This window comes from Trichosurus vulpecula, chromosome 7 (assembly GCF_011100635.1).
Source record: "Trichosurus vulpecula isolate mTriVul1 chromosome 7, mTriVul1.pri, whole genome shotgun sequence".
In the NCBI taxonomy this organism is placed as follows: Eukaryota; Metazoa; Chordata; class Mammalia; order Diprotodontia; family Phalangeridae; genus Trichosurus; species Trichosurus vulpecula.
This window is the reverse complement of record NC_050579.1, coordinates 16,725,015-16,740,464: the sequence shown is the minus strand read 5'-3', so window position 1 is coordinate 16,740,464 and position 15,450 is coordinate 16,725,015. Positions and strand designations below refer to the sequence as shown.

The window sequence follows — 15,450 nt, the reverse complement described above, 5'->3', positions numbered from 1 at the left end:
GATGGAAAACTGGAACTTGAGTCAGAAAGACCTGAGTTCAATTCTAGCTTAAAACACTTACCAGTTGCATGACCCTGGGCAAAGTCACTTAGCCTTTGCAAATCTTAAAGCTTCAGATAATTATGGGAAGATTTTAAAAATTCATCAATCATCTCCTGAAAGGAATCGCAAAAGAAAAAGTTCCAAAAACATCATAGCCAAAATCCAAAAGCATGAAGGAAAAATATACTTCAAACCCCCAGAAAGAAGTCATTCAAGTACTGGGAAACCTTAGCAAGGAACAGTCAAAATCAGGCAACTTCTGCCATAAACAAAAGGCGATCTTGGGATATGATATTGTAAATGTCAATAGATACAGTCTTACACATAAGAACAACTCCCCTGAAAAGCTGAATAGATTTGTGAGGGGAATGGAACAGAGTACTTTCAAGGATTTCTGATGAAAATATCCCATTTAAGTAGAAACTTTGAAATGTAAACACAACAGTCATGGGTTGTGTGATGAAGTTGTGCTAACATCCTGTTAGGAGGATAAAGAAAGAAGTGTCCCTTCAGAACCTTAAATCATCAAAAGGTATTGAGAAAGTTAAATGAGAAAGTCAGGGGATCTAGCAATGGATGGATTCTGTTCTGGGGGATTGGAGAAGGCAAAGGGAAGGGAAGGAAAAAAGGAATATACTAGTGAAGAAAGGAGTGAGACCTGTTCTGCCTCATAATTAAGGAGAGTGAGATAAAAAGCCTACAAATATGGAGAAAGGAATGAGAGGAGCAAGCATCAGTTGAACCTCATTGTTATCTGAAACAGACAAAGGACTGAAGATAGACACAGATACACATCAAATTCCACAGAGAAACAAGTGGACGTGAGGAACAGGAAGGAAGAGAAGTGAACATTACGAGAGAGAATAATCTTGAGGAAGAAATAATTGCAAGCAAAACAAAATTCCTGATCCCAAAGTGGGGATTAAAATAGAGAAAAAAAGTGAGAAAACCAAAGAACTAGGGGAAGCCCAACAATTAGAGAATAGCTGAGTAGATTGTAGTATGTGAATTTAAAAGAATTTTATTGCCATATAAAAAAATGCTGAAAGATATTATTCCAGAGGGTACTGGGTAATTTGAACTGATACAGAGTGAAATGCGCTAAAGCAGGAAGAACAACGCTAAGGGGAAAAAAAGCTTTAAAGACTTAAAGACTTTCCCAGAGGACCTGCCATGCAGCATGTTCCCCTTCTTGTAGAAATATGCTGGATTCAAGCTGCAAGGTACAGGCAGTATGGACGCATTTTCCTTGACTATACTGATTTGTCACAAGGTTTGGTTTTTTTCTCCTTTCTTTTGTGAGTTGTTTGTTGTTGTTGTTTTGTGGGGAGGACATGATAGAAAGGGGGCTTAGAAATAGTGGTGCCATTAAAACATTTTTAGATGGACTACAGAGGCCAGTGGAAGAAGTTGAGAAGGAAGCAGAGCGAAACAGGATAGCTTTGAAAGTAACACGTGGAATTTATTGTATACTTTCAAAATAAAAAGTAAGCGGTATGAAATAGAGATTCATGGTTTCATATGCAGTCTTCTTTTATGTGGGCTACTGTGTATATACGGAAATACTCATTTTTGATACTTAAGTCCAGAATAAGAAATTAAACTCGTTTTCTTTTAAATGAATGAATGAATTCTTCCATTTTTCCTGTCTTTTAATTTTGCTTTAATGTTTGCTCATCCACCTCCATATTTTTGTTTTCTGTTCCTACAAATCTTTTTTATGAATCAAATTATAAGGTAGAAGTGAGCGTAAATGCCAAATCATTTTGATTTCCTGTTCCTGGCCAAAGCCACTAAAACCCAGAGTTCTCAACATACTTTACTGTCAAGGACTGTGTGAGTGTCTAATCTCGAGTCTCATTTTTCACTTTTTGTACATCGGTGTGTTTTTCCTCCCATTACCGATAGCCTGTATATTTAAACTGACATGAGGCCGAGTATGGAAAGTACCTGAGAAGCCCCAGGATAAGCCACTTCAGACCTCCTTCGGTCTCCAGTGGATGAACTTTCAGTGGGGAAATTGCATTCCCAATGCCCATCACAGTGTCTGGCATATAGTGAGGACTTTATATATAACTGATTAATTAGTTTGAACTCCTGTCTTTCTCTTTCTCTTCTCCTCCTCCTCCTACCCCTCCTCCCCCTCCTCCTCCTCCTCTCCCTCCTCCCCCTAAGTAAATATGTGGCCAATGGATTTCCTTTTCATTTGAGTTTGTTACTAATTTTAATTGACTTTTTTCTTTTCTCCAAAGGAGAAGAAAACCATTGAGACTGGATCCACCAAAGTCTCTCCACCTGGTCCTAACCCTGAGAAATCCACAAATGATTTAAAATCAGATTCCACAAACACAGACAAATTAGAGGTAAGATGGTTTGCCTAGAATCTTCTGTTTTTAATTCATTTACCTGCTTTGTAATATCACCCAACCCCATCCAAGGAATTCACTCACAAAGCCCAGATGATAATATACTCCTCCTCAGATCCCTGGCCTGGGTCCACTTGGAGATGGCAGAATCTATAATGTTTCAGCCTCCCGAGCTGCTTGTGTTTTCTCAGAAGTGCTGATGATTTTACTCTTCCATTGACAGCTCAGAAGGAATACGTAATCCTCGGGTACAGAGAGGGAAGCATGAGTCCGCAGTGGTGCGGGGCAAGCAGAAAACCTTGTAGGATCTCAGATGGAACCAAACCTGAGATTTTATTGGTGTGAGGGACTCCCAGTGAGGAAATGCCCTCCACCCATGAAGATCAGCGCCCATTCTGCCACGTATATCTTAGAGAGTTAGTTTCTTAGGAGTACTCTGGGGCTAAGTGAGAAGGGAAGTATAAGGAAGCAAGCATTACTATATGCTAGGCACTCTGCTAAGCACTATGTGCTAGGCACTCTGCTAAGCACTTTACAAATATTAGATCATTTGATTCTCACAACACCCAAATGAGGCAAGTGTTATTATTATCTCTTTTATAATTTAGGAAACTGAGGCAAACAGAGATTGAGTGACTTGCTAAGAGTCCAGAGGTAGTGTGAGGCTGGCTTTGAAGTCAGAGCACTGCCTACTATACCACTTAAAGGTTAAGTGACTTGCCCAGGATCACACAGCCGTTTTCACCTACAGAACGTGAACCTGGGTCTTCTAGACTCTTGTGCAAAATATACAATTTGCCATGCCTCTTAAAGGTCTAGGTTGCATTAAAAAGGGGGTGGCCTCTTGAAAGGGGGAGATAGCAGATCAGATTCTGTCTCTCTTCTGATCTTCTCAGACCACATCTTAGGTGTGTTGAGTTCAGTTCAGATGCCATATTTAAGCAAGGACTTTGAGTAACAAAGGAACAAGCAGAGGAGGCTGGGGTGGATGGTGACAAGTCATGGCCCCATTGTCAGGAACACGAAGGAGTGGAATGGGGTTAGAAGAGTCTATTCAGAAGGGTCCTCAGAGCTGTCCTCATCAATTTGAAGGGAGGCTCTTTGGAAGATAGATTTTCCTTATTCTAATGTGCCCAATAGGGCAGAAGAGGAGCAATCAGTGGAACGGACAGAGAAATGGATCTAGGCTGGATGTCAGGAAAACCTTGGAAAAATCAGAGTTTTCCCAAAGTGAACTGAGTCCTCCTCCCTTAGTTGAGGTCTTTATGCAAAGACTGAATGATAGTTTGAAAGGCAGATGATAGAAAGAGGTAGATGTGTGTGTGTGTGAGAGAGAGAGAGAGAGACAGACAGACAGAGAAGGGGGGGAGAGAGAGAGACAGAGGCAGAGAGACAGAGAGAGAGACAGAGAGAGAGAACACTGTCCCAAGAGCCAAGGGAACCAAGCATATCAGGAGGAAAGACCAGTTCATCCTTTCCAAAGCTTATATGCAGAGAGGTCAGGGCAGGGAAGACTGAGAAAAGACAGTCTCCCTGAGGTCACATTTGAGAAACCATTGACCCATTCTGAGAAAGGAGCATCCCTAGAGTGGTGGACACATGACAGATGGAGCCAGTGGAGTGTCAGAGAGTCTAGATGGTGAGAGAGGGGGAGAGGGAGAGGATTTATTAGCTGCTTACTATGTGCCAGGCATATTATGAATAACTACTGGTTGGGTCATCAAGTCCAAAAAGCAAAATCCCCCCAAATCATTTTTTCCTCGTTGTCTTCAACCATATCACCCCTTTCCCTTATAAAATCTGAGTAAGTGACCTCAGTATCATCAGAATCGTAAGCTCATTGGTGTAAAGCACATCTTGTTTACCTTTGCAAACCCCAAATACCTATTAGAGAGAATCACCAGAACTGAGTTCAGATCTTGCCTCCAACACTTACTACCTACATGATCTTCAGCAAGTTACTTAATATCCCTGTGCCTCAGTTTCTTTATCTGTAAAACAAAGGCATTGGAATAGATGACCCTGAAGTCTCTCCCTTCCAGGACTAAATCAGTGTTGCTATGCTCCTATAGAAGATGTGTTAAATAAATATGCTTGCCTTCAGGAAACCTAGGTTCACGTTCCAGCTCTACCACGTACTCCCTGGATAAGTCTCTAAACCTCAGTTTCTCCATCTGCAAAACGGGAATCGTAATAATTGCATTCTAAAGCAGCTGTGGTCCAGTGGGTAGAAGGTTGACCTCAGGGTCAGGGAGGCCTCTGTTCAAGTCCTGTCTCTGAAACACAATGTCTGTGGGACCCAGGCAAGCCACTGAACTCAGAACTCCAGAAAACCCTCTGAAACTGTCAATTGCCAAGCAGGTGCTGAGCCGCATGGGTAGACGAATAGAGTTCCCTAACCCAAAGAATCACTGGTCCACATAATAAGTCATCATAGCAATCCTTGCACGACCTACCGCACGACCTACCACAAGGTCACTGCAAGGTAATAACTCTGAAAAGTGGAAAGCAAAAACCAAACGAGCTCTTTTTTAGAATCAGACAAAAGAACCACATCATTGTTCACAACAGAGGAAAGAGGCCATAACTCTTTGACTTGCTGCTCATGAACCAAGTTAGTAAAACCAGCATTTTCTGGAAGATTTTCTTCAAGTGAGCAAGCATTGATTAAGAGATTACAATATACACTGAAGATATAAAGCAAAACAAAAATGATCTCTGCCTTCTCAGAGCATGCGTTCTTTTTGGGGGGGGGAGCTGCAATCGGGGTTAAGTGACATTCCCAGGGTCACACAGCTAGTAAGTGTGTGAGGTCAGTTTTGAACTCAGGTCTTCCTAACTCCAGACCCAGTGCTCTATCCACTGCCCCACCCAGCTGCCCCTTAGCTTACATTCTAATGGAAGTGACAAACATGAAAATAACTAGGAACACAGAAGATTCTACAGAGTCAACAAAAGGTCATTTTTTTCCAAAGGGAAGGCTGGAGGGACCAGGAAAAGGTTCCTGCAGAAGTTGTATTTAAGCTGTCTTGAAGGAAGCAGAAAGTAAGGCAGTAGGGAAGGAGAGAGAGCATCCCTGGCATGCCAGACAACCAGTGGGACAACAAAGAGTGAGAACATGGCTTGTCACGTGAGAGAAAAAGGAAAGATGTCTGATGTCTCTAGATCACAGAATACATAGATGGGAGTAACATCTAAGACACTAAATGAAGGGAGGGGCAAGGTAGTTATGGACCTACAAGGGACCAAAAGCTAAACAAAGACTTCTACCTTTGCTCCTAGAGGCAATCATGAGCCACGGGAGTTTATTAAGCAAAGGGTAACACGGCTCAATCTGAGCTTCAGAAAAAATCGCTTTGGCTCTTAAGTCCTGGAGACCAGATTAAAGTGAGGACCAGTCCAAGAGAGGGTTGATAAAAGCCGGCACAAGTACAGTGAGTGTGTGAGTAAAAATAAGGGGATGTAGGCAGGAGATTTTGTGAAAGGAAGAATGAGGAGATTTGCCAACAGATTAGATGCGGGGGATGTCTTTTTGATACACAGAATATGAGTGAGAGTAAGGAGAATACCTAGGTGCCTAGATGAGTCTCAGTGACTGGTGAATGGGGAGAATATCCAGGAAGTTCAGAAGCGGGGAGAGTTTGTAGGGAAAGAAAAGTTTTGTCCTGGACATATTGAGTTGGAGATGCACAGGGGACATCTAGTTTGAGATGTCCAAGAAAGGTAGTGATTTGAGACTAGAGTTCAGGAGAGATACTCTGGTTGGATTATAGATCTGGGAATCATCCCATGGGAGCTGATGAGATAACAAGTAAAACTGAATAGAATGAAAAGAGAAGGGGCGCATGATAGAGCTTGAAGGATATGCAGGGTTAGTGGATGTGACCTAAACAGCAAGGAGATTGAGGAGACACAGACAGGAAGAGTACTAGGAGAGAACAGGGTCACTAAGACGTGGAGAAGAAAGAATCCGAAAGGATGTGGTCAACAGTCTCAAGACCTTTGACACTCAGAATGCAGAGAGGCTCTGGAGGATGTGGACTGAGAAAAGGCCATTAGATTTAACAATTAAGAGATCATTGGTGACTTTGGAGAAAGCAGTTTCATGTGAGTGATGAAGTTGGAAGCCATATTGCAGAAGGTTTAAAAGACTGAAAGGACAGGCAGCTAGGTGGTGCAGTAGAGACAGCACCAGCCCTGGAGTCAGGAGCATCTGAGTTCAAATCTAGCCTCAGACACTTACTAGCTGTGTGACCATGGGCAAGTCACTTTACCCCAATTGCCTCCCAAGAAAGTAAGAATGAGAGGAGGAAAAGTGGGCACAATGAGTATAGACAACTTTCCGAAGTTAGCCATGAAGGGGAAGAGAGAGAGATAATGAGAATTAGCAAGGATGGTGGAATCAAATGAGTTGTTTTTAGGTAAAAGGCACCTTACTTTTAACGTACTGCCCTTTCATATGGACCAGTTTGTTGCTGAGCTAAATCAGCTCAGAGCTCTAAGGGAAACATTTATTTATTCTGAGTTGAAATTCTGAAACAACTGTTCATTCTGAATGTGACAAGCTGTAGTACACCAGCACTATTCTAAGGAATGACAGAAATATAGTGTCTCTGATTCTAGACAGACGGGAATTTGGTTACTAACCATAATCTAAGGGGAGAGGAAGTCATTTGCAAAGAGGACTCAGAATCTGAATCCAGACAGATCAGACAGACAGGTGGAGGAAGGGAGAGAGGGACAATTAAATTTGAAACTAGAAGTGATAGAGAGAGCAGTTGCTCTTGAAGAGTAAGTCCAGTTGAGCAAAGGAATATCTTGGAAGCAAAGAATCATAGAAGTCACTCAGTGAATCAGATGGTTTGGATGAGATATTGTTCCAATAAGGTGTTAGGCACTGTGTGTGTGGATCAACTAAGGTTAACAGAGGAAACATCTGTTCAGCACAGAAGCTATGTCCATCAGGAAACTTTTATGGACAATTCCTGAGACAGAAAAAAGACACCAAAGTTTACAATGGCAGAGTTGTGAGTTACCACCAGTGCACGGGTTCTCTTTACTCCTGGGCCTTCTAGGCAGGTTTTTATGCCTGTGTCCTACCTCTCCCTCACAGATACTTTGTTAATTGGTGCGAGCCTGTGACCCGTTTATATGAAGATTGTGATGTACCTTAGTATTCATGCATTTGCTTTAATATGAATATCCGTGATAGCACTTCCTTGGTCTTATTGCTAAGTAAATGGTTTTGTTTAAGATTTAAAAGAATTATCATTGTAAGTGGCTATTTTGTATAAATGAAATTGCATCAGTGGGGGCTCAAAACTGAACTGATGAGTAGGGAGAGTATATTTCCCAACAACACAGGAACTCTTCTACCATATATGTTCATGTCATCTCCTCTGTTAGAATGGAAGCTGCCTGAGGGCAGAAATTAATTGATTTTTTTCTCTTTGTATCTCCAGAACTTAGCGCAGTGCCCGACAAGTTATAAGGCTTAACAGATACTTAGTGATTGATCAAGATTTGGCTGTCTTTTTTTTTCTTTCCACAAAGGAAAAAGAAATGTCTAAGGAAAAATCTTCAGAGAAACCAAACAGCACCAAGAACCCAGTGAAGAAACTCCTTCAGGTACAGTTGCTTACTCTGCATTTTCCATTGTTCATCCATTACTGGTCTTGTTATATCTAAACACAACACTCGGGGATTCATTCTCCCAGCCTGGATGCTAATGTGTCTCGTCTAGCCCTGAGCCCTTTATGAGCTTACCAAATCAGTGGAGCTCAAGTTCCCAGGGTTTCCCCAAGAGTTTCCTTTATTTATCCAGTCCAGGAACAAGTCAACAAAGACATGATTAGCATAAGAGGAAAAATGGTGGTGTGGAGCATTGTGGCATTTGTCTTTGAAAGGACTCTGATAGGAAGTCAATTGATAAGCTTTTATTAAATGCCTACTAAGTGCCACTACACTCTGAGGATACAAACTGAAAAGTTGAGATAATCCCTACCCTGGAGGAGTTGATATTGGGGTGGGGGCGGGGAATAAGGAGTTTAGGAATAAAAGGACAAAATCGAACCTCTAGAACCTTGCGTTCTCCTAGGGGAGATTTCCTGTTTGATTTGTTTTTCATCCATCTTTGGACTAGAACACCTGCAAGCTGAGGTGTCACTTTACAATGGGCGAGGTCTGGGGAATAAGCTTATTTAGGCCAAAGGCCTCACTAGGGGGAAGTTCCTTAGCTCACCTTTAGGATGTTTCCTCATATTAGCCATCTTTGGTCTAAGATTCGGTTGGTCTTTTTCCCCCTCTTCTCCAAGGCTGAAGAAGAGGAGAATGAATGGTCTAAATGCTATTCCCAAAAGATTCCTCTCTTGGAGATTAACCAATTCAACCCCTCATGGACGGATGGACACGGATTGAAGGTACAGGAGTTTGCTGGGACTCTTTTATCTGCCCTTTATCCCCCGCCTTCTAAAGTCCATAAGCCTCAGACACTTGCTAGCTGTGTGACCCTGGAAAATTGATTAGCCTCTCTCGACCTAAGCTTCATCATCTGTAAAATGGAAATAATGAGACTTAAATCCCAAGGTGATTGTGAATATCAAATAAGGTAGCACATGTTTTGCAAATTTTAAATCACTAAAATGCTAGCTACATAAACATGGCCCTTGCAAAGATGGGATGGATATTAAGGTGCCTCTCCCTTGCCTGGGTCCACCATTACATAACAAAGTCTTTGGAACTCAAGCGTCCTGACTTCCTTTTCCTAAGAAGAGTCTCTCTGGTCCTTCCATCAGCAGCCAAGCAGGGATACTCAAAAGCTGTATTGTCAAGAGCTAAACCCAAGCTCTGGGCATGCGATAAAACAAGATGGGATTTCAGAGTGCAACGTGCCAGACCAAAAAAACATTAGGATAGAATCACAGATCTGAAGGGACCTTAGAGGTCATCTTACCCCCTCTTTATTTTAAAAAAGAAGAAACTGAGTCCCAGAGACATGAAGAGGTTTACCAAAGGCTGCACAAACAGAAGAGGCAGGATTCAAATTCAGATCCTCTGACAAGGCGCATAGGATTATAGGTCTGGAGCTACAAGGGACCTCGGAGGTTGCTTGGTCCAATCTTGTTTTACAAATGACAAAAACAAATGAAATGACTTGCCTGAAGGAACCCAAGTAGTACATGGTAGAGCCATTTAGACAGCAGTAAGAGGACTAGTATCCTGTCCCTGGGGTGGGGGAGGGCGAGAGGGAATCATTCCCCTGCGGTTTGCCCTGGTCCAGTAATATGTGGGATGTTATGTTCTTCTGCCAGTGCCCTACTTAAGGAGGGACAGGAACAAACTGTAGATGGTCCAGAATAAGACTGAGCAGGATGGTAATGAGGGGACCATGCCCCCCGAAGATCTACCGACGGAAGCGAAGATGCTTAGCCTGGAGAAGTGAAGTCTTTGGTAGGCCATGATGGCAATCTTCGAGCATTCAAAGAAAGGCCTGGTGGCAGAGGGATTCGATCCATTCTGTCATTTGAGCAGAACTCTGAACAAAGAATAGAAGTGATAGAAAAGTATAACTGAAGTGAGATTTAAAGAGAAACTCTGAAGAATAAGACTCTAGACAACTAAAATGGGCTGCTGTATTAGGAGGGCAGAGTTTATAATCTCAAAGAGGATCATAAACATGTCTGAAAGGTTCGGAACCGCCGGATATAAGAAACTCTCAAAGTAGAAGGCAGAAGAATCAAAACATATATTTAGGCTCCACAGTAACCAACCCATGAACCAGCATCCCCATTTTGACATATTAATGAAAAGTTTCCAGGCCCAATAAGTACGCCTTGAAAGAGTAACCAGGAGGCTACAGAGAAGCATGATTGCGTAAAGCAAAATCATGCTTCCCCCTCTATGGTAATAAGATTACCCACTGGCCTGAAGTCTTTGTTCAGCTTCCTCCCGTAGGTCAGCTCTGCTACTGGCAGCTCCTGCTGCGGCTGCGGCTGTGGCAGCCTCTGGCTCCAACGGGAGCTGCTTTTAACCATCCAGCTTCTGCGGGGGTGTAAGGTACGCCGGGGAAAGCACAGGTTCTTTCAATCTGCTTAAGCAAGGTGAAGGGGTTGACCGGGAAAGCACAGGTTCTTTCCATCAGCTTAAGCAAGGGAAGCAAGGTGAAGGGGCCGACAAGCTTACTCCAGTCCAAGATACAAACAGCATTCAGTTCAGGGGAAAAAGCCAAACTAGTCAAGGCCACTTGTTGACTAAGTGCTAAGGAGCCCATTTTTGGTTGCCAACACAGCTGCCTCAATCTGTAGCAAACACGAGTGTCCCGGGCAATGTTTAACTGGCTCTCCAAACAAAAATAGAAGGAGCATCAGTTGTCAGACCAGTCTTTCCTTTGCTCTTGTCTAAGCCACAGCCTTCTGAGGGTCTGCCCTTATTGGCAGCATGGGGAATCAAAGATGGAGAAAGGCATCAGGTGGCTTATCTTTCCTAGTGAGCAATCTGCTTATGGAAGCAGGGATAAGCGAATTCTAGAGCCTGAGAGCTTCACTTTAGTTACTGTAGTACACCTAGCTTATCTCTCAACACACCTCAAAAAGAATCTGTCACAAAGCAAAAGGGGCAATGGGGCTTCCCAGATTGTCTCTGCTTTTGCTCAGCTTTCTGGTTGATGTGTTGACAAGTACCGAGAGCCACAAAGCAGAGTCAGGGAGGAATGGGGGAGCTTGAACAGTGTCTAACCTGGAAACTGCTGGAATAAGGATGAGCTATGGCATTGCACATAAGTAGTTATCCTGCTGCCTGATTCTCCATCTTTTCGTGGGCACTACAATGTAGAATTTGGTTCTTAAATGCAGGCCAACCAATAGCAAGGCAATTCTGTTTCCTTTTCCTGTGGCCCTCACAATTTATTTGAAAGATGCCAGTTAAAATAGCCTTTAAACTATGCTCAAAGAATGTACCAGCCTGCCTCACCTGTCAATCAAGTGAATGACAGCAGCTTTTCCCACCCACATGACTATCACTTTGCCTCAGTCAGGAGCCAGGAGGCTACTACCAAAACTGAATTAGCCAGTAACAAGTGCCCCTGAGCATCTCCAAAGTAAGGAAGGAGAAACAGGAGGAGTTCATGAAACAGGAGAGGAAGGGAGAAAATGGAAGAGAAGGATGAGGAGGGGACAACACGAGAAAACTTGTTATGGGATAGGAAAAAGAAAAGAAAACTTTATAAGCAGCAGAGGAGGATTATATCTTTATCCCCTGAAATACCACACACACACACACACACACACACACACGCGCACGCACGCACGCGCGCGCGCGCACACACACAGCTTAGGTTGCAGACTTGTCTAAGGCTGAACAAAAACTAGAAATATGGAAGATTGGGGTGGGGAGATATAATTAATTCCATCTTGAACATATCCAGTTTGAGATAGTAAAGAAGCATTCTAGTGGAGATGTCCAGCAGGTAGCTGGTGATGTAGGAATGAGTGGAGAGAGAAAGTGAAAGAGTGAGAGCGAGAGCAAGAGAGCAAGTGAGAATGAGAGAGAGGGAGAAGGAGAGAGAGAATGAGAAAGAGAGAGAGAAGAGAAAGAGAGAGGAGAGAGAGAAGGAGATAGGAGAGAGAGAGAAGGAGAGAGAGAAAGAAAGAAAGAAAGAAAAAAAGAAAGAAAGGAAGAAATGAAGGAAGAAAGAAAGAGAGAGAGAGAGAGAGAGAGAGCAGGAGCAGGTACCCAAGGTGGTGTGAAGATCTAGGTCACAGAAGGCAGTGTAGTATAATGGCTCTAGATTCAAAGGACCTGGGTTCAAAGTCAACCTCTGACATTTACTAGTTGTGTGACCTTAGGCAAGTCACTTCTCTTCCTTGGCCTCCATTTTCTTATCTGTAGAATCAGTGGCGAGGGGCCCCTTCCAGCTCTAAATCTATGACACCGAGTTAAGGTGATTAATAAACTGGCCAGAGTGTTTGGGCAGTTGTTGGTATGTAGATTAATGTCCCCAAGTAAAGGGATGGAGAGGGAGATGTGAACTAGATCCTCAAATCAGAGGTCCATTTCAACTCCAAAATTCTGTGATTCTCTAAGCTTTTTCTTACCCCTGTATTTCAGATTGTTGCACCAAAGGACACACATCCCCTGCTTGTCTTGCTCAATCCTAAGAGTGGAGGAAGACAAGGAGAAAGGTATGTATTATTATATTATTACTATTCCTCAAAGAGGAAGGGCCTGGCAAGCAGCCATCTTTGAATTTCCTTTTATGGTAGACTTCTTCTGTTAGTAAGAATTACAGAGGTACCTGTTCCTCTCCCCTGCCTTTTGACATCTTTCTTACCCAAACTATAGAAACAGCTAGGAGGTTGGGTGATTTTGTGAGTTTAAGCAGAGCTATTCTTGGAATAGAAGCTATAGCCTTGGGGCCAGGCAGAGTCAGTGACTGGTCCATAGCTGTAAGGGATGTGAAGAGTGAAAAAACACCAAGAAAAGAAATCTTAACCAAACCAACTTGACTGAGACATTCCACCTTTGAGAAGACCAGGTGTCCATCTCATCGACAAGAGTCCATCTGGACACATGTTTAGAAGCTGCTGGGTGGAACATAAAGGAGAATTAGTATTTTAAAGTAGTTTCTCATTGCTGGTCACAAGTATTGCCATGTTTGGAGGCAGAGGTGGTTGTGGTATAGACACCGGGAGTTAAGTTTCAGGACTATGTTAAAAAAATGGAAGCAAGCTGGAACAAATAGGGAAGGTTCCAGGGAGGTCCCTCCCAGTTCATGCAGCATGCTCTCCCTACTAACGTAGGGTTCCGTGACCCTTAAACTCCAATCTTAGAAAAGACCTGGGAATTGGTACTTTCCATCTCAGTCCTTACCAATAACCCTCTCCCCGACCCTCCCTCTTCATTCCTCCATAGTCTCAGGAGCCAAAGCCTGCTCCCATGCCATGAAACCCATGACAGGAAGTCATATCACCTAATATAGAGACAGAACCTCCAGGAAGGAAGAAGTTCTAACAGAATGAGGACACCATACTCTTTATTTTCCATTGCCCTCTTTTGTTCTTGGATGAAAAGAGAACCTTCAGGTCATAAGGTTGTCCATCATTCCACTCACCTCTTGAAATGGGGAAGCAGCCCTCTTCCACTTGAGAAGCTCAGGGCTCCAGAACCTTCAATGGGCTTCAGGCTGTCCTGTCCCTTCTCCTCATCATGTAGGTTAGAAGAGGACTGATGAGGCCATTTGTCAGCTAGAACTGCTCCCAATGACATTTCCTTTCTTTTTCTGCTTTTCTCTCCCTTCTTTTTGTTTCTATAGACTCCTTCGGAAATTCCAATATCTGCTCAACCCCAGACAAGTTTACAGCCTGGAGCAATGGGGGCCTACTCCAGGGTATGAAGATGCCATCCTCTTCTAATGCTTCTCATGTTTTCTCTTCTTTCCCTCCCATAATAAGCCGTTTTCTAGAGTTCCATCCTTCCTTTTCACTTCATCTTTCCCTCCTCTTTCTCTCCCTTCCTCTCCCTTTCTTCAAAATCCCCTCAGTTTCTACTTTCTCTTTCTGGAAGTGACAGGACCAGGTGTAATTGGCTGACTGCGTTTTGGAAGTAGCCTCCTGGCTCCTGGTGAAGACAAAGTAACAGTCATATGAGAGGGGGAGAAAACCACTGTGTCATTAATTGATTTACGGGCAAGGTGGGCTGGCAGATTCCTTGAGCTTGTGTTCAAGGCTGTGTTAACTGGCAGCTTCCCAATGAATCACGAGAGACACGTGGAAAGGAAACATGGGTCTATTGACTCATATTCTGCATGTCATACCCAGGTATACGTGCAAAATTAGTTAGCACGCAGTACAATAACCTCCTCCCTATTCCAGGACAGTGCTCGGTTTTCAAGCCCCTGATTCCTCCACTTCCTGACTTTCCTTCTTTGTCAGCGATCTGACCAGAAAGTTGAGCAGAAGCAAAGCGAGGAAGGAAACCTTTGACCTTTGTGTTTGGTGTGGAGGTGTGTGGGGAGTATAGGGCCCTAGATGTGGAGCTGGAAGAAACTTTGGGGGGCAGCTAGTCAAACTCCCTTATTTTAAAGATGAGGAAACTGAGGTACTTGCCGGGTCACGCGCTTTAGAGGTGGGATTTTCAACCAAGGTCCCTTAAGTCCAGAGTCAGGGCTCAGGGAGGAGCTAGAAGTTACTGCAGTAGTTCAAATGAAGGCCTCAATCTGTGGGATTTGTGTATTGTTCTCCCCACGAGCAGAGGGATTATCAAAAAGTGTGTCATAGCTGATACCTGTCTTCCTATTCTCATTCCCTGTAGAGGCAAGTAAGGGGAGAGCCTCAGAAAGTTGTGCCTTAGACAAGAGGCCAAGGAGAGACTGACCTGAGAGCCAGTGCTCATCCAAAGGGGAGCCCCATTTTTCTATTTATATGAAGGACAGGGCACACTCACGTGGGATGGAGGTTGGCAGCCCTGGTCAGGAATGGGATATATACAGTTCAAACAAATAGGGGCGCGGGAGAGGGAGGGGCCACATAGGGAAAGATGGTGTGTTATAGTGAACAGAGCTCTGGCCTTGGGCTCAGGAAGCCCTGGGCCCTAATCCCACCTGAAACGCTGAGACACAAACACATCTGTCTGACCCTGTGGCAAGTCATCTAACTTCTCCAAGCCTCAGTTCACTAATCTGGAAAATGGGACCGTTAATAGCACCTTCCACGTGAGGTTATTGTAAGGGTCAAAGGAAATATGACACACAAAACATTCTGCAACCCGTAAAGATAGATACACACACACATGCACGTCTATACGTACAGGTAAGTTACTCTTGTCATGATTACTAAGCCCCGACTATGTACCAGGTACCGTATGAGACCTGCGCTTTAGGAAAATTGGCTTTGGCAGCTGAATGAAGGACGGACGATGATAGAAAGACCCAGCAACAGTGATTACAATAGTCCAGGCATGAGGCTGCGGAGGAGAATGAGCAACAGCTTCGATGTGGAGACAATTTGCTTCCCCTCGGCATTTCCCAGAAGCTTTAACCACACGCACT

The 15,450-nt window shown here is 43.6% G+C and overlaps 1 protein-coding gene across 1 annotated transcript in view; it reads left to right on the top strand.

Moving 5' to 3' along the window:
* Positions 1-15,450, top strand: part of DGKG (diacylglycerol kinase gamma) — a 229,009-nt gene that overhangs the window by 93,416 nt on the left and 120,143 nt on the right. Inside the window, exons 18-22 of the mRNA XM_036768121.1 lie at positions 2,295-2,405; positions 7,962-8,036; positions 8,723-8,827; positions 12,513-12,586; positions 13,717-13,791. Coding sequence (XP_036624016.1) covers positions 2,295-2,405; positions 7,962-8,036; positions 8,723-8,827; positions 12,513-12,586; positions 13,717-13,791 — 440 coding nt within the window. The remainder of the gene's footprint in view (positions 1-2,294; positions 2,406-7,961; positions 8,037-8,722; positions 8,828-12,512; positions 12,587-13,716; positions 13,792-15,450) is intronic.